Source organism: Callorhinus ursinus, unplaced genomic scaffold, assembly GCF_003265705.2.
Source record: "Callorhinus ursinus isolate GAN/ISIS: 27379988/994484 unplaced genomic scaffold, GSC_fseal_2.0 scaffold18, whole genome shotgun sequence".
Taxonomy (NCBI): domain Eukaryota; kingdom Metazoa; phylum Chordata; class Mammalia; order Carnivora; family Otariidae; genus Callorhinus; species Callorhinus ursinus.
Window position 1 is genome coordinate 1546366 of NW_027397080.1, and position 27869 is coordinate 1574234.

The window sequence follows — 27869 nt, forward strand, 5'->3', positions numbered from 1 at the left end:
AGTACAGATTCTTTGCCTCTTTGGTTAGATTAATCCTAGGTATCTTAAGGTTTTGGGTGCAATTGTAAATGGGATCAAGTCCTTAATTTCACTTTTTTCTGTCTTGTTGGTGTATAGAAATGCCACTGAATTCTGTGCATTGATTTTAGATCCTGCCACTTTACTGAATTCCTGTATAAGTTCTAGCAGTTTTGGGGTGGAGTCTTTTGGGTTTTCCACATAAAGTATCATATCATCTGCAAAAGTGAGAGTTTCACTTCTTCTTTGCTGAATCGGATGCTTTTTATTTCTTTTTGTTGTCTGATTGCTGAGGCCCAGACTTCTAGGACTATGTTGAATAGCTGTGGTGATAGTGGACATCCCTGCTGTGTCCCTGATCTTAGGGGAAAAGCTCTCAGTTTTTCCCCATTGAGTATGATATTCGCTGTGGGTTTTTCATAGATGGCTTTTATGATATTGAGTTATGTACCCTCTATCCCTACATTGTGAACAGTTTTAATCAAGAAAAGATGCTGTACTTTGTCAAATGCTTTTTCTGCATTCTGTATATATTTCTATCATGTCATTTACTTTTAACTGTTTTATAATAATCTATTTATGTACTATTTGTGAGGTCTTTGAGGGAAGTGACCATTTCTTATTCACCTTTGTACTTCCTTTGCCTGGCAAACAATCTGGCATATAATAGGTTCTCAGGAAATGTAGGGTTAATAAATGAATGAGGCCTTTCTCTTTAGGCAGTTGGTTGCTACCTCCCCTGGATTCCCATAGTACCAGTTCACAAGGAGGTACTACATTTTATTATCCTAGTTGTGTGTTCCTTTCTACACCGTATCATTCGACAGAGGCTGCATGGTAGCTCTTTGAAGGTAGTGCCTATGACTTATTCAACTTTATATTCTTAAAAGATAAAACATAGGTCTTGGTACACAGTAGATGTCAGTTGAATTTTAGGAACTGAGCAAAACACAAACTCCCTCTGTCAAGCATGAATTATCCTGATTGGAAAACCTAACCCAACCAAAATATTTTCTTCTCATTTGGTAGAGCATGTGCCTACAGCCTGTGCTCGGGTTGATGCTCTGCGCTCCCATGGTTATCCAAAAGAGGCCCTCAGACTCACAGTGGCCATTATCAATACTCTGAGGTTGCAGCAGCAACGGCAGCTGGAAATCTACAAGCATCAGAAGAAAGGTATAGTGATAAGGAGCCATCTTGACTCCATAGGCTGGGGCTGATAAGGATCTTTAGGGGCTGTAGGTTTTCATTAAGTTTCATGGAGTGGCAGGGACTAGGGAATTTCAGGGTTTTCTGCCTGCTGTGTGGAATGCCTCACTTTACCTCTATGAATCTATGAATCTGCAAAATGGGAATAATAATGCTGGTCTGCCTCCCTCACAGGCAGTTGGAAGGCCCAATAAGATCTGGTATAAGAAGACCCTCTTTAAACTGTAAAACTATATTTACATATGTGTGCTGTGAGCAAGAAGCCTAAATGCAGATCTCAAGACCTTATGGCTGAGGGCACCTGGGTGGCTCAGATGGTTAAGCGTCTGCCTTCGGCTCAGGTCATGATCCAGGGTCCTGGGATCAAGTCCCGCATCGGGCTCCCTGCTCCTTGGGAGCCTGCTTCTCTCTCTGCCTCTCTCTCTCTCTCTCTGTCTCTCATGAATAAATAAATAAAATCTTAAAAAAAAAAACAAAACACCTTATGGCTGATAAATTTGTGACCAGTCCTATGAATCCAAGGCAAAACAATGAGGGAAGAATTTTTTTAAGTTGCAGGGCCAATGCCTAAAAGAGACTAATGAGGAGACCCAGACAGGGACAGGGAGCAATGTGTCTCTATCACTTTCTAAAATTTGGATCTGTTTGTTTCCAGAACTGTTACAGAGAGGAACCACAACCATCACAAACCTGGAAGGCTGGGTGGGGCACCCTCTGGATCCCATTGGCTGCCTGTTTCTCACTTTGACTGAGGCCTGTCGTCTGAATGATGATGGTTATCTGGAAGTGTCAGGTACAGGGGTCAGCCTGAGGAGAGCTAGAACTGTCCTTCCTAGCCCTCCTTCCCCTCAAGACTCTGTTCTGCATTTCCTGCAGCCTTTGTCTTCTTACCCAAGCTGAACGTGCCCTGAGAGGTTTCCTTCATCTCTTTCCCACCTTCCTTACCCACCCTGTGGACTGGCCCCATCCTATTCTCCCATTTTACCTTTCCAGCCTTCCTTTGCTCCTCTCACTTCCATACCATGAATGCCTAAAGAGTGTAATCCAAAGTGAGTAAGAAGAGCAATAGGGATTTCAAGAGGCAGAGGCCAAGTCTTAGAGCAGTCTGGAAGTGGAAAAGAACTTCTAACAAGAAAAGTGTGTGTAACCCTTGCAACTGCATAATATTCTCATGTTTCCTTTGAACTTTCTTCCTCATGACGGTCATATTCCAGTTTTACCAATGAGAACTAGAAGGGAAGAAACTTAGCAGTCTCAATGTAGCAATGACTAGAGACAGAATTTTATGCCATCACTGTATTGTATGCATATATCTAGTATAGTATTTAGCCCACTGCATTACAGTTTGTTTACAATGATTATCTTACTAGACTTCGGTTGTTTGAAAGCAGAAATTATGACTTACTTATCTTTGTGACCCCAGCACTTAGTGCAGTACCTCTCATTTAACAGTTTCCCATAAATATTTAATCAGATGAGTGAAGGGGAAAGAAAAGAAACCAAGACTCTAACCCCTGTAAGACTTTAAACCTGTACTCTTTTTCTGAAACTTTGAACCCAGAGGTGGAACATATAAGGTAATAATAACAAAGAAGTTGCAAGTGTTACAAAGTAATAGTTTAACTGGATGGATTTGGATTTCTCTGGGTAGAGATACAATGGGTGGCCCCAATCCAAGCTAGAGCTGCCCTTATCTTTAATCTGCTGAAAAGAAATCATCATCTTTGGTCTGTTTCATCTGCACAGTGACACTTACATCTTGAAAACCTGAGATTGCACTTGGAATTTATTCATCAATGACGTACACTTAGCTCCTTTCATATACCAGGCCCTGGAGATGCAGAGGGCAATAAGATAAAGTCTCTTCCCTTTTGGGTGCTCACAGTCGAGTGAAAGAGACAGACACAAAACCAGATAATAATGGTATTACATAATGTGTTAGCAAAAGATTAATATAAGTTCTACTTCTTCCCCAACTGGTCTAGCCAGTTCACATATTGGGAAGGAGTTGGGAATTTTTGTGGCTGCGTAATCTTTTTTCAGTATATTTTCCTTACTGCTCTGGGGTTCTGACAGCTTCCCTATGATATCTGCTGACCTAACTGTATTCCAAAGTGGGAGGGAGAGAGGAGCAGAAGAATCCACAGAGCTGACCTAAAGAATCTGGTCCCCTCTTGCCCTCAGATATGAATGAAAGCAGACCCCCTGTGTACCAGCATGTACCTGTGGCTACAGGCTGCCCAAACAGCCATGAGTCCTACCTGTCATTGGCCCTGGAAGTTGCTCTGATGGGGATGGGTCAACAGAGGGTGATGCCTGAAGGCCTCTATGCACAGGACAAGGTGTGCCGTAATGAGGAGCAGCTCCTGAGTCGACTTCAAGAGCTACAGCTGGACGATGAGCTAGTGCAAACACTGCAGAAACAATGCATCTTACTACTGGAAGGTAAGTAGAGAAGGGCTTTTGTCACAGTGCCTTAGGCCTGTAACTCTGGGTTCCCCTCTCTAACAGAGCACTGTATAACGTCATTTTTTACATTCAAGTATAGTTCAAGTTCCCATGGCTAGCAAACATGTGCAGGATCCTACAGCTCAAGTCCAGGTTGGCAAATAGAAGCATGTGGATAAATAACTGGCTGTCCTATCTTCTTCCTGCAGGAGGCCCCTTCAGTGGTCTAGGAGAAGTCATTCACCGAGAGAGTGTTCCTATGCATACCTTTGCCAAGTATTTGTTCTCAGCTCTGCTGCCTCATGATCCAGACCTATCCTATAAATTAGCCTTACGTGCTATGAGGTGGGTAGCCCTTTTCCCAGCCCCGTTGCCTCCATCAAAGCAGAAATTTTCACTGCTCTTTTTCTTTGTTTATCTCACTTTCTTCTCCTTCCCTCTTTGTCTATTCTATTAGACCTAAAAATATTGGACCAAGCCTACCTAAAATAGCTCAGGCATATTCATATTATTTAGGATTCCTATATGGAATGCCTTGCTGGTGACCCATTTGGCTCCCTGGTTGTACTCTTGGTGGGTCACCTGAGGAAGCCCCTAAGTTTTTAATAGAAATGGAGCACCCAAGACCTGAGTATCTTTGTTCTGGGGCCCATTAGGCAGCCTGAGAATGGGTTTGAGCCCTTCTGTAGCTCAAATGAGTCATGGTTCCCAGGCATAGGTCACCAGATGTGTCTGGAAGAAATAAAAATAAGTCTTTCTATACCAGGACTTGAGAACAGTGAGCTATGGTCATCTCATTTTCAAACTAGAATAGGATCCTTGGATTAGGCAGGTGGACCTCTAGGATGCAGCAGACCATATAGAAGAATTTTAGTTAGATCAGAAGGCTGAGAAAGCTCTTCACTTCAACCAGAAAAGGACTGCTAAGGATTCCTTGGCATATGTTTCTTATACTTTAAAAAGTAATTTTAGGGCTTTTGAACTGCCTTTCAAATCTATTTGCCGTAAGAAGTATTCAGCTTGAGTTCTACAAGTGCCCAGGCACTCACCTCACATACAGTATAGTATTCTAGGTTTTAAAACCTTTAAGGCTCAGGGTGCCTGGGTGGCTCAGTCAGTTAGGTGTGCAGCTCTTGATCTCAAGGTCATGAGTTCTAGCCCTGCATGGGACTCCATCCTGGGCATGGAGCCTACATTAAAAAAAACAAACAGATAAACAACCTTTAAAGCTCTTAGTTAACCCTTTCCTGCCCAGTTCCTTCCCAGCAAAGAACAAACTTCTCTAAGGTAGCTCAGAATGTCAAGGGTCTGGATGGTGGCTGATGACTCTCCCTGGGTCTTTTAGGTTACCTGTTCTAGAAAACTCAGCTTCTACAGGCGACAGTTCTCACCCTCACCATATGGTGTCTGTGGTGCCCAGCCGTTATCCTCGCTGGTTCACGCTTGGACACTTGGAATCACAGCAATGTGAACTGGCCTCCACCATGCTGACTGCTGCCAAAGGTGAGCATAGATAGACCTTAGGCTCCAGCACCCCCACTATGGTGGCCCAGTCATGGCCTTCCAAGGGCTTGGTCTGCAATCTTCTAAAGAAGAAAGGCTATTCTTGACTACTTAGAGTAATAGGGATCCTCACTTTGATTGCTGTCTTTAGAATGAGCACCCAGGCCCAAGCCAGAGTTTTGCCTTTGTTACTAATTGTGGGATGCCGAGTACATAGAATGAAATCATCTTTAAGATAACTTCTAAATCTAACCTTCCATATGATATAGTCACTTCATCTTTGCAGGCCTCGGGTTCAAAATCTATAAAATGGGATTCATTGTCAGTGATCCTATCAGCCTCTCCAGGGCCATTGGAAGATCCAGTGAAGTCATGACTAAGAGCTATAAATTGCTTTATAGATATGAAAGTTTGTGATATTTCCAGGGCTCCTTGTCAGAAAATAGGTAGCCCAGAGGGACTCTCACGTTTTCAAGCACATATACCTCCCTATTAGCTAGGTGGGTTTCACCACAAAAAGAAATGAAAATAAGCCCCTGAGAAGCTATAATGAAATACTAGGTTGCATGAGTTGTGACTATTTTTCTGATACCAGGAAACTATGGATATTTTAAGACTTTTTTTATTAAAAATAACTGTATGTTGTATCTTATTGCCCAAAAAATACATGCTCATTATGGAAAATGTAAAAGATACAGATAAATCAATATGAAAATGATCAATACACCAACACAATAGTTGAACAAAGGATATGATCAGACAGTTCAAAGAAAAGAAGATACAAGTAACTTTTGAACAATTAAATACCTGGACTCCCTTGAGAAATACAAATTAAAATTACCCTGAGATAACATTTTTCACCAATCTTACAGGCAAAAATCAATAAATTTGATAATAGGCATCCATGTGGGGGTAGGGGTGGCAGTGGCATGGCATGGAATATCAGATTCTAAGCAGATAGGATGACTACAGATCCAGGATGTTCAGTTAACCTCAAGCACTAGAAACACGAAGAAAACTATACTAAGGCACATCATAATCAAATTGTTTAAAACCAGTATTAAAGGAGAAAATCTTAGGGGCACCTGCGTGGCTCAGTTGTTAAGCATCTGCCTTTGGCTCAGGTCATGATCCCAGGGTTCTGGGATCGAGCCCCACATCAGGCTCCCTGCTCCGCGGGAAGCCTTCTTCTCCCTTTCCCATTCCCCTGCTTGTGTTCCCTCTCTCACTGTGTCTCTCTTTGTCAAATAAATAAATAAAATCTTAAAAAAAAAAGAGAGAGAGAGAGACAATCATACTTAAAAGTAACTAGAGAAAAAAGACGTATTATGTACAAAAAAACAAAAGATTAAATATGAGAGGTTTCTCACTAGAAATGGTATAAACCAGAAAAAAGTGGAGAAAATTCATTAAAGTACTTGTAAAAAACTGTCAACCTCGAATTCTATATCATTGAAGATATCTTTCAAAAACAAAGGTGAAATAAATTTTTTCAGACAACCTCAGTTGAATTAGAAATCAACAATAAAAAGGTATCTGGAAGATCCACCAAATTTGGGGGCATTAAACCACACACTTCCATATAACTCACTGGACAAAGGGAAGAAACGCAAGATTAGAAAATGCTGAAACTGAAGGAAAATGAAAGAAAAGCATATCAAAGTTTTTGGGAATACAGCTAAAGCTTTACTTAGGAGGAAATTTTTAGCACTAAATGCCTGTATCTGAAAAGAAGAAAGGTTTCAACTCAGTGATCTCAGCTTCCACCTTAACCAGAAACCAGAAAAAGAAGATCAAATGAAATTCAAAGTAAGCAGATGAAATAATAAAGATCAGAGCATAAGGCAATAAATAGAATGTAGAAAAACAGTAGATTTAAATCAATGAAACCAAACACTGTTTGAAAGAAAAATAAAATTGAAATCTCTGTCCAGACTGATTAAGAAAAAAAAGAGAGAAGACAAAAATCCCACCAATCCCCAGAATGAGAAAGGTGACATCACAACAAATTCTAAAGACATAAAAATGATAATAAAGGAATATTGTGAACAATTTTATGTCAATAAATTAAACAACATAAATGAAGTAGACTAATTCCTTGAAAGATAGAAACTACCAAAGCTCATTCAAGAATAAATAAAGATGAGCTAGGTATATACCCAAAAGAATTAAAAACTTGGACTCAGATACTTGTACATCAGTGTTCATAGCAGCATTATTCACAGTAGCAAAAAGTTGGAAATGTGTCTATCAACAGATGAACAGATAAACAAAATGTGATCTATGCATTCAATGGAATATTAATTTAGCAATAAAAAGGAATGAAAATCCTGATACATGCTACAACATGGATGAGACTTAAAAACATGCTAAGTGAAATAAAACACACATAAAAGGAGAAATATTTATGATTCTGCTTAATTGAAGTACCTAGACTTGCCACAGCAAGGAAACATTAGGGGATACTAAACTAGTGGGCAAACATTTTATTAAGAAGGAAATATTTATGTAGTCTCAAAGTATCTCTCCACAAAGCACTTATCAATCATAAAGGAAAAAAGTGCAAGTCTACTATAGAGCAACCTGGCAGACATCACTTGAGTAAAGTGGCCACAGTTAATATTAAATTCAAAGAGGCAGAAAGCAAAATAGAGGAGAAATTCATAGAGACAAAGTAGAATACAGAGCCTGGGGAAGCTAGTTATTATTTAATGAGTATAAAGTTTCTATTTGGGATGATGAAAAGTTCTGGAAATGTATAGTGGCCATAGTTGCACAACATTGTGAATGGACTTAATGTCATTGAATTGTAGCCTTAAATCTTTAAATGGTTAGAATGGTGAATTTTATGTTATGTATATTTTATCACAATAAAAATAATAAATAGAAATGAACATCAAAAAAATTGAATTTATAGTTAAAAACCTTTCTACAAAACAAATCCAGGCCTAGATGGCTTCACTGGTAATTTCTACCAAATATTTAAGGAAAACATAACAATTCTTTTTTTTTTTTAAGACTTTATTTGACAGAGAGAGCACAAGCAGCAGGGGGAGCAGCAGGCAGAGGGAGAAGCAGGCTTTCTGCCTAGGATCATGACCTGAGCTGAAGGCATACACTTAACTGACTGAGCCACTCAGGCACCCCCAAAACATAACAATTCTATGCAAACTCTTTCAGAAAATTGAAGAGGAGAAACTACTTCCCAGCTCAGTCTATGAAGCCAGCATTACTCTTGATACCAAAACCAGTCAAAAATCATAAGAAAACTACAGACTAAATATCCTTATGAGCACAGGTGCAAAAATTCTTAATAAAAGTGTTAACAGATTGGATCCAATAATATATTTTAAAAAGATAAAACATCATGACAAAGGATTTATCCCAGGAATTTAAGATTAGTTTAACATTCAAAAATCAATCACCAGGGGCGCCTGGGTGGCTCAGTCGGTTAAGTGTCTGCCTTCGGCTCAGGTCATGATCCCAGGGTCCTGGGAGTGAGCCCCGCATCGGGCTCCCTGCTCAGCGGGAAGCCTGCTTCTCCCTCTCCCACTCCCCCTGCTTGCGTTCCCTCTCTCGCTATCTCTCTCTGTCAAATAAACAAAATCTTTTAAAAAAAAAAATCAATCACCATACTAATAGAGTAAAAAAGAAAACCCATGGGTTATTCATCATTTTAATAATACAGAAAAAGCATTTAATAAAATCTAATTCCTAATAAGAACATTAAAAACTTAAACTAGGAAAGGAAAGAAACCCCTTCAACATGATAAAGGATATCTAAGATACATCTACTCATACTTAATGGTAAAAGATTGAATCCTTTCCTCCTAACATCAGGAACAAGGCAAAGATGTTTGCCTTCAGCTCTTCATTCAACATTAAACTGGTGGTTCTATCCAGTACAATAAGACAATAAAAAGTAATAATAAAAGATATCCAGATTAGAAAGGAAGAAGTAGGGGTGTCTCGCTGGTTCAGTTGGTGGAGCATGCTATTCTTGATCTCAGGGTTGTGGGTTCAAGCCCCACATCGGGTGTAGAGATTTCTTAAAAATAAAATCTTTAAAAAAAGGGAAGAAGTAAAACTGTATTCTCAAATGACGTGCGCATCTATGTAGAAAAATGCTATGAAATCTACAAGAAGCTATTAGAATTAAAAATGAGTTTAGCAAGGTTGCAGGATACAAGATCAATATATAGAAATCAATATACCAGCAATGAACAATCAGAAATTGAAATTTTAAAAATTACTATTATAATAATATAAAGAAAATATGAAATACTTGAAAATAAACTTGACAAAAGACGTTCAAAACCTATACAATGAAAATCATAAAACACTGCTGAGAGAAATGAAAGAAGACCTGAATAAATGGAAAGACATACTGCAATTATGGATTAGAAGACTCAATATTATTAAATGTTGATTTACTACAAATTGATGTATAGATTCAATGCAATTCCAATCAAAATCCCAACAGCCTTTGGGATAGATATTGATTATCTGATTGTAAAATTTGTATGAAAATGCAGAGGACCTAGAGTAGCCAAAAATAACTTTGCAAAAGAAAAATAAAAGTACTAAGACTAACACTACTTGATTTCAAGACTTATTATAAGGCTGTAGTATTCAAAATAGGATTATTGGTGTTTAGACAAATCAATGAAAAAGAATAGTCCCAAAGCAGACTCATATATATTAGGTCAGTTTGTTTCAATAAAGGGCAAAGCCAATTCCATTGAGAAAAAGGATGGTCTTTTCAACAAATGTTACAACATATACAAAAATTATCTTATGATGGATCAAGGATCTAGATGTAAAAGCTAAAACTATAAAACTTTTGGAAGAAAACATTGGAAAAATCATTTTCATTTTTTGTTAAGCCAAGATTTTGGAGATACAACATTAAAAGTACAATCCACAAAAGAAAAAATGGATAAATTGGACTTACAAAATTAAGAACTTTTGCTTTATGAAGTGTCTATTGGATGAAAAGACAAGCCACAGACTGGGAGAAATATTTGTAAATCACATATCTCATAAAGGACTTGTATCCAGAATATGTAAAGAATTCTCAAAACTCAATATAAGAAAATGAACAACACATTTTTTAAGTGAGCAAAGATATGAAGAGACACTCCACCAAAGAGCTATTCTGATGGAAAATAAGCACATGAAGAAATGTTCAATATTGTTAATTCTTAGGGTAATGCAATAGAATCACAAAAGAAAATGGCTAAATTAAAAAAAAAAACTATAGCAAGGACTGTCAAGGAGCAAGTGGAGCTTTCATATACTACATGCAAGAACATAAGTGGCAAGACCACTTTGAGAAACCATTTTATAATTATTAAAAAGTTAAATGGACACTTACGATACATCCATTGCACTCCTAGGTATTACCCAAAAGAAAGGAAAGTATATATCTGACAAATTCTTCAACATGAATGTTCATAGCAGCTTTGTTTTTAATAACTACAACTGGAAACAATCCAAATATCCATCCATAGGTGAACAGATAAACAAACTGTGATATCACCATACAGTGCAACACTACTCAGTAATGAAAAGGAATGAACTGTTGATACACACTACAACATGGATGAATCTCAAAGTAATTATTGCCAGGTGAAAGAAGCCAGACCAAAGGAAAAACTGCGTATTGTTTTATTCCATTTATATAAAATTCTGGAAAATGCCCACTATAGTGACAGAAAGAAGATCAGCAGTCTCCTGGGAATGGGAGCTGGGGGCAAGCTATGTTGGAAGGGAAGACAGGATCACCAAGGGTCACAACGAAACTTTGGGGGTGATGTATATGTTCATTATCTTGATTGTGATAGTTTCGGGGGTATACATATGTTCAGAATTTATCAAATTTTACATTTTAAAATATGTGCTGATTATTGTATGTCAGTTATACCTCAATAAAGCTATAAATAAATGTATAGTTAAGTAATGATGGCAACTGATTATAATGCATTGAATAAAATAGGTATCCATGAGTTCTATACTGGTTTGAGCAAATAAATGAAAAGAGTGGAATGCCAACTAATGATTGTGGAAAGAATGATGAAATGAGAATATACCATTTGGGAGAAAAAATGAGAGAGACTATATACCATTTGGCAACCATGTAATACTTAGTTCAGCCTAGAAACATCAATGGACACTAAAACTAGTGGATGAACATTTGATGAAGGATATTTACATTATCTCAAAGTATCTTTCCACAAAATACTTGTCAGTCACAAAAGGATAATGTGTGACTTTACAATAGGGAAACTTGGCAGATGTCACGTTAATCAAATGATCACAGTTAAGACCATCAGTAATGGGTCAAGTCAAAATTATGTAACACCAGTTAGGAAGCTATAAGAATTCAGGAAACATCAGGCATACCCAGATTGAAGGGCATACTTACAAAATAACTAGTTTAATCTGCAGAGTGTCAAGGTCATAAACGTCAAGGGAAGACTGAGGAATTTTTCCAAAATGACAAAGACTAAAGAGATAGGGCAAATTAAATACAACATATGATCTTGTGTAAAATCTGTTTGCTATAAAGTACGTTATTGGAACATTTGGTGAAACCTGAATAGGATCTGTGGTAGATGGTATTAATATATCAATATTAATTTCCTCATTTTGATGGTAATATTGTGGATGTGTGGAAGAGTTTCCTTGTTTGCCAAAAGTGTAGGCAACAGTATTCAGGAGTGATGGGGTATCAAGTCACATACTTACTTTTGAATGCTTCAGGGGTAAGAAAAGACCTCTCTGTACTATTCTTGAAATATTTCTGTAAGTTTGAAATTATTTCAAAATAAAAGAAAACATTTTGATAAAACATTGTGTTTGCAAAGGTGTGTAGTGGGAGCATAGGTTGGTAATCCTTTGTGGAGGGCAATTTGGCATATCTATGAAAATTACAGTGCACATATCCTTTGACCCAGCAATTTCATTTCCAGGATTTTATCTTACAAATATATTTGTATCCAAATGTGAAATGATGTTTGTTTATTCAGTCCAACATTGTTTGTAATTGTAAAATATTTGAAACATTCTAAGTATTCATCAATAGGAGACTGATTAAATATATTATGTCCAAAATCTCTTACATGGAATTCCAAAATCTGAACAGCTTTGAAAATCCAAACTGTTTTAAGTTTCACGGCAAAGGCTGACCTCCACTGACATTAGGCATTAGTTGATCCTCAGCACTCTTAGTCACATACCCATCTTTGCTGTTCACTGGTAATGTGTTGCCTTATTTGTTTGTGTTGTTGTCATTTTGTCTGTTTAATTGTCCTGTAAAAGTGTCCAGAAAATTGAAGATAAGAATAAGAAGAAATGGAAGTATCTATCATTTTCAGTAGCACAGAAAATAGAGTTAGTGTAGAAGCTCAATCAGTTATGTCAGTGAGGCATCTTACTAAAGAATAGGGTGTGGGAATTAACACAACATATGACTTGAAAAAAATAGAGTGTTGAAGTTTTACCAGGACAACAATGACCAGAACTAATGAAGAACAGAATATTTTTCAGAGGACAAAAAATGAAGATGTTGAAATGACCATGATTGCATAGATTCAACAATGAAGCAGTATGACTATGCCCCTGACTGGTTTTTGGTCATGAAAAAAGCTAGAATATGTCATGAGGACTGAACATATTTAAAGTGAGTGTAAAATACCAGAATTGGCTGCAGAAATTTAAGAAGCATCATGGTATAAAATATCTGAATATCTATGATAAAGAAGCTTCTACTTATCATGAAGTAGATAGACAAAAATTATATTGAGAAACTGGTTAAGATAATTTTTAATGAAAACCTTAGTACCAAACATGTATAAAGTGCTGTAACAACTCTGTTCTGGCCTGTATTCTTTTTTAAAAAAACTAACAATGATTAATGAGCAAGAGGTTTTAAGGGACTCTAAGCACAGGTTGAAAGTTCTGGAATGTGTCAGTGCAGCAGACAGTTAAAGTTAGAAAAAGCCAACATCTAAGATGTTTCAAAAGTTGTTCACAATTTATTTGTTAGTCTGTAAAGAAAAAAGCATAAGTAATCAAAGAGATATTTTCTAACTGACTCAGTAATCTGTACCAATGATAGGAACTCATTGCACACAAGCTGGAATGAAGACAACCATATAGTTATACTGTTCGTGGACCACCACCATTCCACACATACCCCTCCTGAACTTCTTATGACTAAGAAATTTTACTCCCAATGAAGAGCAAATATAATTTTTTTTTTTAATTTTCATACTCTACTTGGCGGCAGTTAACTTCCAAGACTTCCTAAAGAAGTTATTGCAGAAGCTTGATCAGGCCTACCTTAATGATGCCATTTACACAGTTGCTGGTATTTGGAATGATTGATAAATATTTGGCAGAGACTTTGGCTTACAATAATGTTTGAAAGTAAACTTGTAGATAAAGACTTTGAAGGATTTTGTGTCACTAATGAGAAGATACATAGTTTTATTACTTACACTAAAATTTTATTGATTAGAAGTCTGGATAAGTCAGAACCTTGCTCCTCAAAGTGTGGTCAGTGGACAAGCAGCATCAATATCACCTGGAAGCTTGTTAGAAATGCAAATTCCCAGACTCACTGAATCAGAATCTCTGTGGGTGTAGCCCAAGAATCTATATTTAAACAAATTCTCAAGATGACTTTTATGTTCACCAAGGTTGTAGAAGCACTGAGGTAGAGCAATCTGATACCAAAAAATTCTGAATAAAGTATATACCTATTGTACATTCCTTGCAAGATAGAAAAGCTGCTAAAATGGTGTTAACCCAAGTAAGCATGAGACTAGTAGTGATGACCATGGTGAGATATAACAGATGGGAAAAAATCTCCATAGGTAATATAAGGGAAATGTACTTGGCCTTGAATAATATGCATTTATCAGTGAAGAGATTATGGCTGCTTACGTATTTGAAGAGACTGCTTATCTAGAAAACCATATTAATGAGATACTTAGAGTTACCCTAGAACTACACATTTTTAAAAGTCATCTATTGTAGCGTTGCTTTATCATTAAAGAATCCCATTCCTGGCCCATCATTAAATATCTAATTCTAATCTTTGGTGACAATAGTAGCAAACTTGATGAAACCTTTTGTCCAAGATCCTCAAGAAATCAAATATAGCAAATATTTATTACATGTGTATGTAGACATAGTTTGGTTTTAGGTTTTATTGAATGTTTTCTTAGAAATAAAGAGTACCAAGTATTTATGGTCTATATCACACCATTTCATTTCTCAGTTTACAGCTGTATTGTTAAATAACAATACTGATTTGTCTCTTCTTCCCAACTAGTGTGAATATTTATTCATTCACAGTGTGTTTAGTTATGGGATCTTGCCCCAAGCCCACTGCAAAGATTATGTATAATGTATGCATAAATTATCTTTCTGTAAAAAAAATTCTGAATTCCAAAACACATTCAAATCCCAAGGGTTTTGATTAAAGAGTTGTGAATCTGTACATCCATAAATGGAATACTATGCAGCCATTTAAAAGAAAAGAAGCTCTTTATGTACTGATGTCGAAGAATCTCCAAGATATGTTGATATGTGGGGAAAAAGACATGCAAATCTTTGTATACTAGGCTACTGTTTGGTGGGGTGGTTTAAGGAGAGGAACTACATAATGTATTTCCTTATTATCCATAGAGTATCCTGGAAGGTAATTCAAAAACTCATAATATTGGTTGCATATACGATTAGAAGTGGGTGAATGAGGGTCAGGGGTGAGGGGGAGAAAGAACTTTTGATTATTTACCTTTTGTATCTTTCCAATATTGAACCATGTGAATATTTCCAAATTCTTAAATTATAAATGTCAATAGAAACTGCTTAAATTGAAATGCAAAGAGAAAAAAAGAATGGTGGGATGGGGGTACCTAGAATAGAATATCTGAGAACTGTAGGACAATTAGATATCTAACATATACATGATGGGAATACCAGGAGAAGAAAGAAAGGAGCAGAAGAAATTGAAGTAATAGTGGCTCAGAATTTTCCAATATTAGTGACAGACACCAGAACACAGATCCAGGAAGCCCAGAGAAGACCAAGAAGTATGAACACCACAAAATTTTCTCCTAAACATATCATATTCAAACCATATTCAAACTGCAGAAAACTAAAGACAGAGAAATCTTGAAAGAAGCCAGAGAACAAAACCACCTTACCTATAGATAAAAGGATAAGAATTACATCACTTTGCAAACCATGCAAGCAAGAAGACAGTGAAGTGAAATATGCAAAGTGTTGAAAGAAAAAACCACCAACCTAGAATTTGGCATCCAGCTAAATTATTCTCCAAAAGTAAAGGAGAAATAAAGACTTTCTCAGACAAAAACTGAGGGAATTTATTGCCAGTAGACCTGCTTTGCAAAAAGTCCTTCAGAGAAAAATAAATAGATGTTAAACTCAGATCTACATAAAGAAAAGAAGTGTGTTAGAGAAGAAATAAATGAAGGTGAAATAAAAGCTTTGGGTTGTTGTTGTTTTTTTAATTCTTAGTTGAACTAATAGATAACTGCTTGCTTAAATAATAATAGCAGGGGTGCCTGGCTAGCTCAGTCAGTAGAGCATATGACTCTTGATCTCAGGTTTGTAAGTTTGAGCCCCATGTTGGTGTGTAGAGATTACATAAAAAAATCTTAGGGACACCTGGGTGGCTCGGTCAGTTAAGCATCCAGCTCTTGATTTCAGCTCAGGTCATGATCTTGGGGTTGTGAGATCAAGCCCCACATCGGGCTCCTTGCTGGACATGAAGCCTGCTTAAGATACTCTCTCTCTCTCTCCCTCCCTCCCTCCCTCCCTTCCTCCCTCCCTCTCTAAAGATAAATAAATAAAATCTTTAAATTTTTAAAATAATAATAGCAATATATAGTACCAATATATTGGGTGATTATAGCTTAAAGATAAGTGAAATGAATAGCAGCAGTGATGTTACAGAAGGAAAGGAAAAACTGAGAATACTACTATAAGGCACCTTATAAAGTGGTATAATTATTTGAAAATGAACTTAGCTTCATTGTAAATGTATACTGCAACTCTAGGGCAAACACAAATAATTTTTAAGAGAAGTATAATTGATAAGAGAGAGGAGAAAATTAAATCATAAAAAATGCTCAGTGTAAACCAGAGATGGCCAAAAAGGGAAGAAAAAAAACGAAGAACAAGTGTAATAAATAGAAAACAATTTAAAAATATGGTCAATATTTATCCAACTATACCAGTAATCACTTTAAATGTTAATGGTTAAATATGCCAATTAAAAGAGACTGGGGCACCTGACTGGCTCAGTCAGTTGAGCATCCAGCTCTTGATTTCAGCTCGGGTCATGATCTTGAGGTCCCGGGATTCAGCCCTGCGTCAGGCTCTGTGTTCAGCAGGGAGCCTGCTTGAGAGTTCTCTCCCTTTCTCTCTGCCCCTACTCACCCCCACTCTCTTAAATGGATAAATCTTTAAAAAACTAAAAATCTTTAATAGAACGAATTTAAAACAAAAACAAAAATCAAAGGCCTAACTATATGTTGTCTACAAGAAACCTGGTTTAAATATAAAGACATAGATAGAGTAAAAGTAAAAGGAGGGATCAATGACCTAAATATAAGAGCTAAAGATATAAACTTCATAGAAGAAAATGTAGGGATAAATCTTTATGACCTCAGACTTGTCAATGGATTCTTAAATATGACACCAAAGCTTGAACAAAGGAAAAAAATAAATTGGACCTCATCAAAATTAAAAGCTTTTGAGGGTGTCTGCCTGGCTTGATTGGTGGAGCATGTGACTCTTGATCTCAGGGTTTTAAGTTCAAGTCCCACATTGTGTGTAGAGGTGACTTAAAGATAAAATGTTTAGAAAAAATTAAAAGCTTTTAAAGAATATTGTCAAGAAAGTAAAAAGACAACCTACAGGAGGGAAGAAAATATTTGTAAATCATATATCTGGGCTTAATATATAAGTATATAAAGAACTACAACTCAACAACAAAAAGACAACCCAATTTAAAAATGGGCAAAAGACTTGAAGAGACATTTCTCCAAAGAAGATATGTAAGTAATAAGCGAATGAAAAGATACTCAACATCATTAGTCATTAAGGAAATGCAAATCAAAACCACAGCGAGATACCACCTCATACCCACTAGGATGGTTATTATAAAAAATAATAGTAAAGTGTCAGCGAGGATGTGGACAAATTGGAATGTTGTACATTGCCAGTGGGAATGTAAAGTGGTACAGCTGTTATGGAAAATAGTTTGATTGTTCCTGAAAATTTTACTTTTTTTTTTTTTTTAATGTAAGCTCTACACCCAATCTGGGGCCCGAACTCAGGACCCCAAGAGCAAGAGTCACAGGCTCCACTGACTGAGTCAGCCCCTGTTCCTGAAAAATTTAAATAGAATTACCATATAACCCAGTTATTCCACTTTTAGGTATATATCCAAAAGAATTGAAAAGAGGAACTCAGATACTTATACATCAGTGCTCATTGCAGCATTACTCATAACAGCCAAAAGTTGGAAACAACCCGAGTGTCGGTCAACATATGAACAGATAAATAAAATGTGGTATATACATACAATGGAATATTAAATCATGAAAAGATGACATTCTGATAACATGCTACAACCTGGGGAAACCTTGAAGACATGCTAAGTGAAATAATCCAGATACAAAATGATAAATACATGATTATGTTTATATGAAATAGCTACAACAGGCAAATTAATAAAGACAGAAAGTAGGTTAAAGTTTTACCAGGGACTTCTGTTTGGGGTGATTAAAAAGTTTTACAAATAGTGGTAATATTTACACAACATTTTGAATGTGACTAGCACCACTCAGTTGTACACTTAAAAATGGTTAAAATAGGGCGCCTGGGTGGCTCAGTTGGTTAAGCGACTGCCTTCGGCTCAGGTCATGATCCAGGAGTCCCTGGATCGAGTCCCGCAGCGGGCTCCATGCTCGGCGGAGAGTCTGCTTCTCCCTCTGACCCTCCCCCCTCTCATGTGCTCTCTCTCTCTCATTCTCTCTGTCTCAAATAAATAAATAAATAAATAAATAAATAAATAAATAAATCTTTAAAAATAAAAAATAAAAAAATGGTTAAAATAGCAAGTTTTATTATATATATTTACCACAAATTAGATAGATGAATAAATGAATTGATGAAGAGTGCTAGAACAAGCAAATAGACCCTAAGTACAAACACTGAACATCACTGGGCTTGATTTTTATCTCAGTACCTTTAGGCAGATATTTGATTTCTCTATGACTGAGCTTATATGCTTTACCTTTCAAGTATTTTCTACTAAAAACAGAAGCCAGGGTCGCTTGGGTGGCTCAGTCAGTTAAGTGTCTGACTCTTGATTCAGGTCGGGATCTCAGGATGGTGGTGTCAAGCCCTGCATCAGGCTCTCTGCTGGGCATGGAGCCTGCTTGAGATTCTCTCCCTCCCTCTCCGCCCACTTGTGCACTCTCTTAAAAAAAAACAAAAAACACAGAGGCCAAGGCTTTATTTTTTTTTAAAGATTTTATTTATTTATTTGACACAGAGAGACACAGCGAGAGGGATCACAAGCAGGGGGAGTGGGAGAGGGAGAAGCAGTCCTCCCGCTGAGCAGGGAGCCCAATGTGGGGCTCGATCCCAAGACCCTGGGATTATGACCTGTGCCGAAGGCAGGTGGTTAATGACTGAGCCACCCAGGCGCCCTGAGGCCAGGGCTTTAAACAAAGGAGAGTAATCAACACTCTGGCCCTCCCTTTCCACACCCTATAGCCTCAGTGCCAGACTGGCTGCACTGAAAGCAGGACGAATCTGGAAAAGATACTCTTCTCAGGAAAGCATGCATAAGAGTTTAGCCAGTTTGTTATTTCCATCTTTAAAAATATTTCTTAAACACAGATTTCTTCAACAACAACAAAATATGGAGAAAGGTATACCATGCTAACACAAATCAAAAGAAAGCTGGAGTGCCTGTATAAATTTCAGACAAAACAGACTTCAAAACATGGAAAATTACAGGGATAAAGAGGGTTATTCCTTAGCGATAAAAGGGTCAGTTCTCCTAGAAGACATAATAATCGTTAATGTTTGTATGCATTTAACAAGAGATAACTAGGCTGGCAAGGATACGGAGAAAAATGAACTCTAATGCAGTGTTGGTAGAAATGCAAATTGGTGCAGCTACTTTGGAAGACAGTGTGGAGCTTACTCAAAAATTTAAAGTTACAAAATGAACATGTCATAGGGATGAAAGGTACGGCATAGGGAATATGGTCACTGGTATTCTAATAGCGTTGTATGTTGACACATGGTCACTACACTTGTGGTGAGTGTAGCATAACTGAGAGTTGTTGAATCACTATGTTGTACACCTGACACTAATGTAACATTGTATGTCAACGATACTTCAGTTTAAAAAAAATATATATGTATGTATGTAGGAAAAAATACATATGTATATAGGAAGGTAATTGACTTTTATTTATATTATATATGTCAATTGCCTCTCTATATACCAGCCATGGGCAATTGAAATTTGAAATTAAAAACAATATATTTACACTAGCAACCCCCAAAAAAGTACTTAGTAAATCTAACAAAATATGTACAAGATCTATATGAGGAAAACTATAAAGCTTTGATGAAAGAAACCAAAAAAGATCTAAATAAATAGATATTCCATGTCCATAGATAGGAAGACTCAATGTTATTATTATGTTAGTTCTTCCCAGCTTGATTCTATAGCTTCAATACAATCTCAACCAAAATCCCAGCAAGTTATTTAGTGGATACTGAAAAACTCTAAAGTTTATATGGAAAGCTAAAGACCTAGAATAACCAACACAGTATTGAAGAAGAACAAAGCTGGAGAACTAACACTACCCAACCTCAAACTTACTATAAAGCTACAGTAATCAAGACAGTATGGAATTGGCAAAAGAATAGACAACCAGATGAATGGAACAGAATAGAGAGTTCAGAAATTAACTCACACAAATATAGTAGACTGATCTTTGACAAAGGAGCAAAAAATAGTCTTTTCAACAAATGGTACTGGAAAAACTGGGCCTCCACTTGCAGGAAAAAAAACATAGACACTGACCTTACCTTATGCCTTTCATAAAAATTAAAATAGCTCAAAGGCATAAAGGTAAAACATAAAACTATAAACCTAGATAACATAGGAGAAAATCTAGGCAACCTTGGGTTTGGCAATGACTTTTTAAATACAAACCAAAAACACAGTCCATTAAAGAAAAAATTGCTAAGTAGGACTTCCTTAAAATGAAGAAATTCTGGGGCACCAGGGTGGCTCAGTCATTAAGCATCTGCCTTCGGCTCAGGTCATGATCCCAGGGTCCTGGGATCGAACGCCACATCGGGCTCCCTGCTCCGCAGGAAGCCTGCTTCTCCCTCTCCCACTCCCCCTGCTTGTGTTCCCTCTCTTGCTGTGTCTCTCTCTGTCAAATAAATAAAATCTTTAAAAAAAAATGTTAAAAAAATGAAGAAATTCTGCTCTGTGAAAAACACTCTTAAGAAACTGAAAACACAAGCCACAGACTGGGAGACAATATCTGTAAAACACTTACCTGATAAAGAACTTATATCCCAAACACATACATAACTCTTAAAACCCAGTAGTAAGAAAATAAACAACTGAATTTAAAAAATGGGAAAAAGACTCAGACGCCACACAAAAGATGTAGAGATGGCAAACAAACATATGAAAAGATGTTTGGCATCATATATCATTAGGAAAATGAAAATTAAAAAGGAGATACCACTACATACCTATTAGAATGGCTAAAATCCAAAATATTGACAACATCGATATGGATGTGGAGCAACAGGAACTCTCATTGCTTGTGGGAATGCAAAGGGTGGGAGCCAATTTGGAAGAAGACAGTTTGGCAGTTTTTTTACAAAGCTAAACATAGTCTTACCATTTGATCCAGTAATCAGGCTTCTAGTATTTTACCAAATGAGTTGAAAACTTATGTCCACACAAAAACTTGCAAACAAATGTTTATAGAGGCTATATTTGTATTGCCAAAAACTGGTAGCAATTAAGATGTCCTTCAAAAGGTGAATGGATCAACAAACTGTGGAGGGCACTTGAACTAATGAGCACTGGGTGTTGTATGCAACTGATGAATCACTAGATTCTAACTCTGAAACTAATAATACAGTATATGTCAATTAAATTGAATTTTAAAAAACTGGTGCATCTCATACAATACAATATTATTTACCAATAAAAAGAAACGAGCTATCAAGACATAAAAAAATATAAAGGAAATTTAAATGTATATTGCTTGGTGAAGGAAGCCAGTCTGAAATGTTACATACTGTGATTCCAAGTGTATGACATTGTGGAAAAGGCAAAATTATAGAGACAATAAAAAGATCAGTATTCTCAGCGGGAATGAGGAGAGACATGAAGAGGTGGAGCACGGGATGTTTTTAAAGCAATGAATCTATGCTGTACAGTAATGATGGGTCCATGATACCATGCCTTTGTTAAAACCCATAGAACTGTATAACATAGTGAACCCTAATGTAAACTATGGTCTTCAGTTAATAATAATATATCAATGTTGGTTCATCGAATGTACCACACTAATGTAAGACCTTAATAATAGGGGAAACTGGAAATGGGCACAGTCTCTGTACTATCTGCTCAATTTTCTATAAACCTAAAACTGCTTTAAAAAACATGAAATCTGGGGTGCCTGGGTGGGGCAGTCAGTTGGGTGTCCAGCTCTTGGTTTCGGCTCAGGTTGTGATCGCAGGGTTGTGGGATCAGGCCCCGTGTCAGGGTCCATGCTCAGTGCAGAGTCTGCTTGAGACTCTTTCCCTCTCTCTCTGCCCCTTCCCCCATAAATAAATATTTTAAAACATAAAAATAACATGAAGTCTATTAATTAATTTTTTTTAAAGATTTTATTTATTTGTCAGAGAGATAGACAGCACAAGCAGGGGGAGTGGCAGGCAGAGGGAGAGGGAGAAGCAGGCTTCCTGCTGAGCAGCGAGCCCGATGTGGGACTTGATCCCAGGACCCTGGGATCATGACCTGAGCCAAAGGCAGTTGCTTAACCGACTGAGCCACCCAGGCACCCTGAAGTCTATTAATTTAAAAATTGTTTTTAAAGATCATAGGAGAAAAAAGGTAATCTCTCCCATCATTCTGACATCAAAAGACTCCTACTAAGACATCAGTAGAAATATTCCTGGAGATTTTCTAATCATGTATATGCACACACATACACATACACACACATTGTACTTTTTTTTTTACAAAAGTAGGATCATAGAATATTAACTATATACAAGTTGTTTATGATTCTCACAACAATCCTAAAGGTTACTGTTTCTGTTTTATGGATGAAGAAATTGAACTAGTAAATGGATGAACTGGGTTTAATTCCCAATGCATTTCATTCCAAAGCCTGTATACTCTTACCACCACACCTCTTTGTCAAACAAGACCTACTTTTAGTTCTATCTTTACTTTTTATCCCTTCATAACATACACCAATCTTTCATATACTATACTACCTTCATACGGTGACCTTCACTTCGTATGGTATACATGCCCTTCCAGTGGTATGTTTCTTAACTCTGTGCACTAGTACTTTGTATAGAATCCTTGCCTGCTGAGTAGGAAGTGGTGGCCCAGCTCCTTTTTGCTTCAGGGAGCTGCAGTGAGAGGCTAACAATGGGATTTGCATACTTTTTTGATAATAATGTGGCTTCCTATGTCCTGTAGAAGTAGCTCTCAAAAGCCACGTGTTCATTAAAATTATTTCGGGGACTTAAGGCATCCAGGGGAAGAAGGTGAAGGGTAGAGGCAGATGAACAGGTGGAGAGAAGTGAATTCATGTGGGTGCCTAGTGAAGGAAGCAGTCTCCAGTGGGTTTAGTGCGGGCAGAGCTTGTCTACCCAAAAGGGATGGTAGCATCCAGAAGTATTCAGTGCCTTGATAGCAGACAGTTCAGCCAGTATCTGTGTGATCAGTGGACTGTTCAGGGAGGCTTTAAAGAAAACCTGTCACTGCCCCTTCTCTCTGCACCTATAGGGGACACTCTGAGGCTCCGAACAATTCTGGAAGCAATACAGAAACACATCCATTCTTCCTCCCTCATCTTCAAACTGGCCCAAGATGCATTCAAGATTGCCACTCCCACAGACAGTAGTACTGACAGCACCCTGCTCAACGTGGCCCTGGAGCTGGGGTTACAGGTATGGAGGAGGAGTGGGTCATCCCTGCTTTAGGCTTCTGGCCTAGTGATCATCGGTAGAAGATAAAATCCCAGAAGCACTGGGCGTGAACCAGCCAACCCGAGTCTTTCTGTGTCCCCAGAACACAACTTCTAGGCTAGGCCTCTAGGTAAGGACTCTCTAAATTAGCTCCATTTTGAAGTTAAGGCCAGAAGCAATGTAGCTTTAGCCTCCATAGGGTTCCCATTTTCTCCCACCCCTCCCACCAATCAGGTAGAAGCCTTCTCTGATGACCTGTAACAAAGTCCTTATTATCACACCTTACTATTGACTTGACTTGGAGAGATGGGGAGGGGGTGGGCAGAAATTAAACCTGTCTGTTCTTATCAGGAGAGAGATGGCTGTTTAAAGCACCAATAAATACTTGTTGCATAAATGGATGGCAAGGGGATGTGGGGATGTAGAAATCCTAACAGTTATGCTTAGCCAAGTGGAAATGCCTCTTTTTTGCCCAGGTGATGAGGATGACCTTATCAACTCTTAACTGGAGGCGCCGGGAGATGGTGCGGTGGTTGGTGACATGTGCTACAGAAGTGGGTGAGTCTCCCACTTCCCTCCAGTCCCCAGGGAAAGGAGTTCCTAGGCCCTACTCTTGGAACGAGACAGCGAATCCTTAAAGCTCTCATATTCCTATTACTGATGGCCTGGGGAAGGATGGGGCTGCTGGTAGGAAAGATGGCCTTTATTTAGCTAGCCCAAGCTCTGCCCTCACTGCTTGGACCATACCCTGATGTCAGCAGCACTTTGACCCTCTGATCAGAGACATGATTGAGATATGAATTTTCAGCCACCAGTATACAAGTGCACCCTTGGGAGGTAGTTGGCCCAGTGGTTTGGTCCCAGTCCCTGCCTATGCTTCTGAAAAACCCCAGACAACTTGGAGTCTTGGGACCCCGTCTAGAACCCAAAGTCCCCTGAGAGGCCCCACTTCAGCTAGAACCCCCAGGCAGATCTGCGACCCCTGCCTTTGGGCAGGTAAACCACAGGCTCTACTGCTCCATCCTTGTGAGGGGCTAAGAGCACCTGCAGTAATCTTCAACCCTCTGACTTGGGGAAGGAAGGGATGGGAAGAGACCCCAAACAGGGTCTGGCCATCCGGGATGCTCCCTGGTTTGCCTCAGATCATCTCAAGGCTGCTGAGGAGGAGGGACAACTCATCTCTGCAGGCCAAGTTCTGACCCCAAAGGGTAATCTGGGCAGACCTGGATCGGGACCCGGATGGCCACGGCTGAGCTCAGGCTCTCCCTGACAGGTGTGCGGGCCCTGGTGAGCATTTTGCAGAGCTGGTACACACTCTTCACCCCCACTGAGGCTACTAGCATTGTGGCTGCCACCGCTGTATCCCACACCACTATCCTGCGCCTCAGTCTTGACTATCCACAGCGAGAGGAGCTGGCTAGCTGCGCTCGCACGCTGGCCCTACAGTGTGCTATGAAGGATCCACAGAGCTGTGCCCTGTCAGCCCTTACACTCTGTGAGAAAGACCACATCGCCTTTGAGGCAGCCTACCAGATCGCCATTGACGCCGCCACTGGTGGCATGACACATTCGCAACTGTTCACCATTGCCCGCTACATGGAGCTCCGTGGCTACCCGCTACGTGCCTTCAAGTTGGCCTCGCTGGCCATGAGCCATCTCAACCTGGCCTACAACCAGGATACCCATCCAGCCATCAATGATGTGCTCTGGGCGTGCGCCCTCAGCCACTCTCTGGGCAAGAATGAGCTGGCAGCCCTCATCCCCCTAGTGGTGAAGAGTGTGCACTGTGCCACGGTGCTCTCAGACATCTTGAGGCGCTGTACGGTGACAGCGCCAGGCCTGGCCGGCATCCCAGGCCGCCGCAGCTCTGGGAAGCTCATGTCCACCGACAAAGCCCCACTGCGCCAGCTGCTGGATGCCACCATCAATGCCTATATCAACACTACACACTCACGCCTGACACACATCAGCCCTCGCCACTACGGAGAGTTCATTGAGTTTCTGAGCAAGGCTCGGGAGACCTTCCTGCTGCCCCAGGATGGCCACCTGCAGTTTGCCCAATTCATCGACAACCTCAAACAAATCTACAAAGGCAAGAAGAAGCTGATGCTGCTGGTGCGAGAGCGCTTTGGCTGAGAAGGCAAACAGCTCATTGCCGGGGCAGCCTGGGCTCCCAGGTACCACAGGTCAGGCCAAGGACACTGAAACATTTGTCCACCCTGAGAGGACTCTGAGCACCTGTGGCTGAAGCCAAAGCACCACAGAGCTAAGCATGGGAGAGTCCAACTCTAGCCAATATGCCTTCCTTGGCAAAGTTCTCACTATAGCCCACTGTTCCTGAAGGAGCTGGGCCCTGCAGATCGATCAGAAACCCCACAACATGCCACCTCACGCCCCTATATCCTGCGTGTCCTGGGCATTGGCCCGCTCTCCCTTGGCAAACACAGAACACTGTTCCGTCTCAGGGATTGCTTAACCAGAGAAACAGAAGCATTTATGGTACTGTAAATACTATAGTATATGTGTTGCCAATTACATTGTAAAGTTGTAACTATTTATAATTCTGGTTCTAATTTGATGGGTACTTGAAGTAGCTATGGGTGGGAAGATAGGCTTGTTTTCTGAGGAGACACAACCATTTCTCAGGTTTGCCTTGCAGAATAATACAGATTGCAGTGGAAGAGTGGGGGTGGTGGGGAGCACAATGGCCAGTTAGAATAAATCCCAGGTCTAGTCTATGCAGAAACCCCAGCCTGCAGACACAGGGCATCTATATAGCCCAGTGGTGGGAGAGGGGCAGGGCCAGGACTGGACTTAGACTCTTGCCTCAGAAAGCCACAAGGACAGTAAAGCTCTTGCTCTTGCTACACATAGCCTCTCTAGGAGCCTCCTGAGCTCCTGAGAAATAAGTGCACAGGGGAGGGTGAAGGTCTGGGAGGCCACTGAGCTCATAATCATCTACTCTGGTCACCTTTGTGTTAGAGAGTGTCTGGTTTTATCTCTATGTACACGTGTGTATGTATCTGTATGGCTCAGTACACGTGTCTGTGTGCATACCCATCTTGCACATATTATTTATGTGTGTCTGTGTCAAGTCTGGGTCTCTCTGAGTACGTGTCTATGTGCTGGACTGTGGGTTTGTATGTGAGGGTATACACATCTGTGAACATGTAAGGATACGTACCTGTGTGTGTTCTGTCAGTGCATGTTTAGCTGGGGGGGGGCACACAGATGCATGTGGATAAACATGTCTGCGTTTGTATGCTTGCTCCCCTTTGGTCTTTCTATGTATAACTGTGTGTATTTTGACATTATGTCTGTGAATTTATGTTTGAGAATCTGCATGAATGTGTCCCTTCTCTTTTTTGCCAGATCTCTTTTCCCCATTCCTCTTCATCTCTCTCACCAGCTAAACACGTCCCTCATCTCTTTGCCTCCCTAATTCACCATTTTCTCAGCAAGCTCCTAAGCACCAGTCTCCCTCTACCCTGAGTGATTCCTTCAGCTCCACTTCTCTTCTTGCCCTGTACTTGCTTTCTTCCCTTGCCTTTCTACCTCAAGCTTCCTCTGTCTGCCCACTGGTCACTGTTTTGGAGGCTGGGGCTGGAATGCATTTGGCCTTTCCCTTTCCGAGTAGTTTCTACCCCTAGTAGGCAATGCCTGTCTTAGCCCTAGCTGACCTCTGCAGTGTATCATGTTCCTGCTACCTTCCTAACCCCTGTGCTCAGCCTGGAATTGTTATAGGAGGTAGCATGGGCTTTCAGAAGAGTCATCTGGATGCCAGTGTCTTGGTGTTTACTGTTTCATGTTTTAGTTCCGAAGTGGGGGGTGGGGGTGTGATAGGGAAGGGGTGGTATAGCTAGAGTGTGAACTAAGGACCTCTCTGTCTGCTTTATGTTCCTTTCTTTGACAAACTGTCACTTTTTTTTCCCTCCACACTAACCAGTAAGTCGTTTTTGCTGTTTGTGGCTACTTAAATCTTACCATCCAGCCATGGGCCCCTACAATCTCTCAGCCCAATAGGTTGGTTTAAAAAAAAAAAAAAAGGCAGCAGCCACTCCCATTTCTGTATCACGATTGCCGTTTTTTAGCAAGTGTGTGAACTCACAGTGCTTTTCTATGAATAAATCATGGATCACAGAAAATAGCATTTTTCTAAAATCAGAATTGTGTTCTCTCAATAAATGGGGCCCTTCTCTTCTACATTGCCCCAGACTGGGACAGGGAACTGGTTGGGCCTCTAGTGCAGTGGGTCCCTAGTGGTCTAAGGAGATGTAGAATGACAAATGAAGAATTTCCTGCCACACCACACCCCTCTCCAGAGCTCACAGGCACCTCAGACCTTGTCCCAGGAGGTAGGTACCACCATGATGGGC

At 39.4% G+C, this 27869-nt stretch overlaps 1 protein-coding gene across 1 annotated transcript in view; it reads left to right on the plus strand.

The window, feature by feature from the left end:
• Positions 1–26028, plus strand: part of ZSWIM5 (zinc finger SWIM-type containing 5) — a 207047-nt gene extending 181019 nt beyond the window's left edge. Inside the window, exons 7-14 of the mRNA XM_073902680.1 lie at positions 1048–1194; positions 1883–2020; positions 3412–3672; positions 3885–4020; positions 5021–5178; positions 23312–23475; positions 23970–24051; positions 24767–26028. Of these exons, the coding sequence (XP_073758781.1) occupies positions 1048–1194; positions 1883–2020; positions 3412–3672; positions 3885–4020; positions 5021–5178; positions 23312–23475; positions 23970–24051; positions 24767–25629 (1949 nt within the window). The 3' untranslated portion in view covers positions 25630–26028. The remainder of the gene's footprint in view (positions 1–1047; positions 1195–1882; positions 2021–3411; positions 3673–3884; positions 4021–5020; positions 5179–23311; positions 23476–23969; positions 24052–24766) is intronic.
• Positions 26029–27869: the final 1841 nt, after the last annotated feature.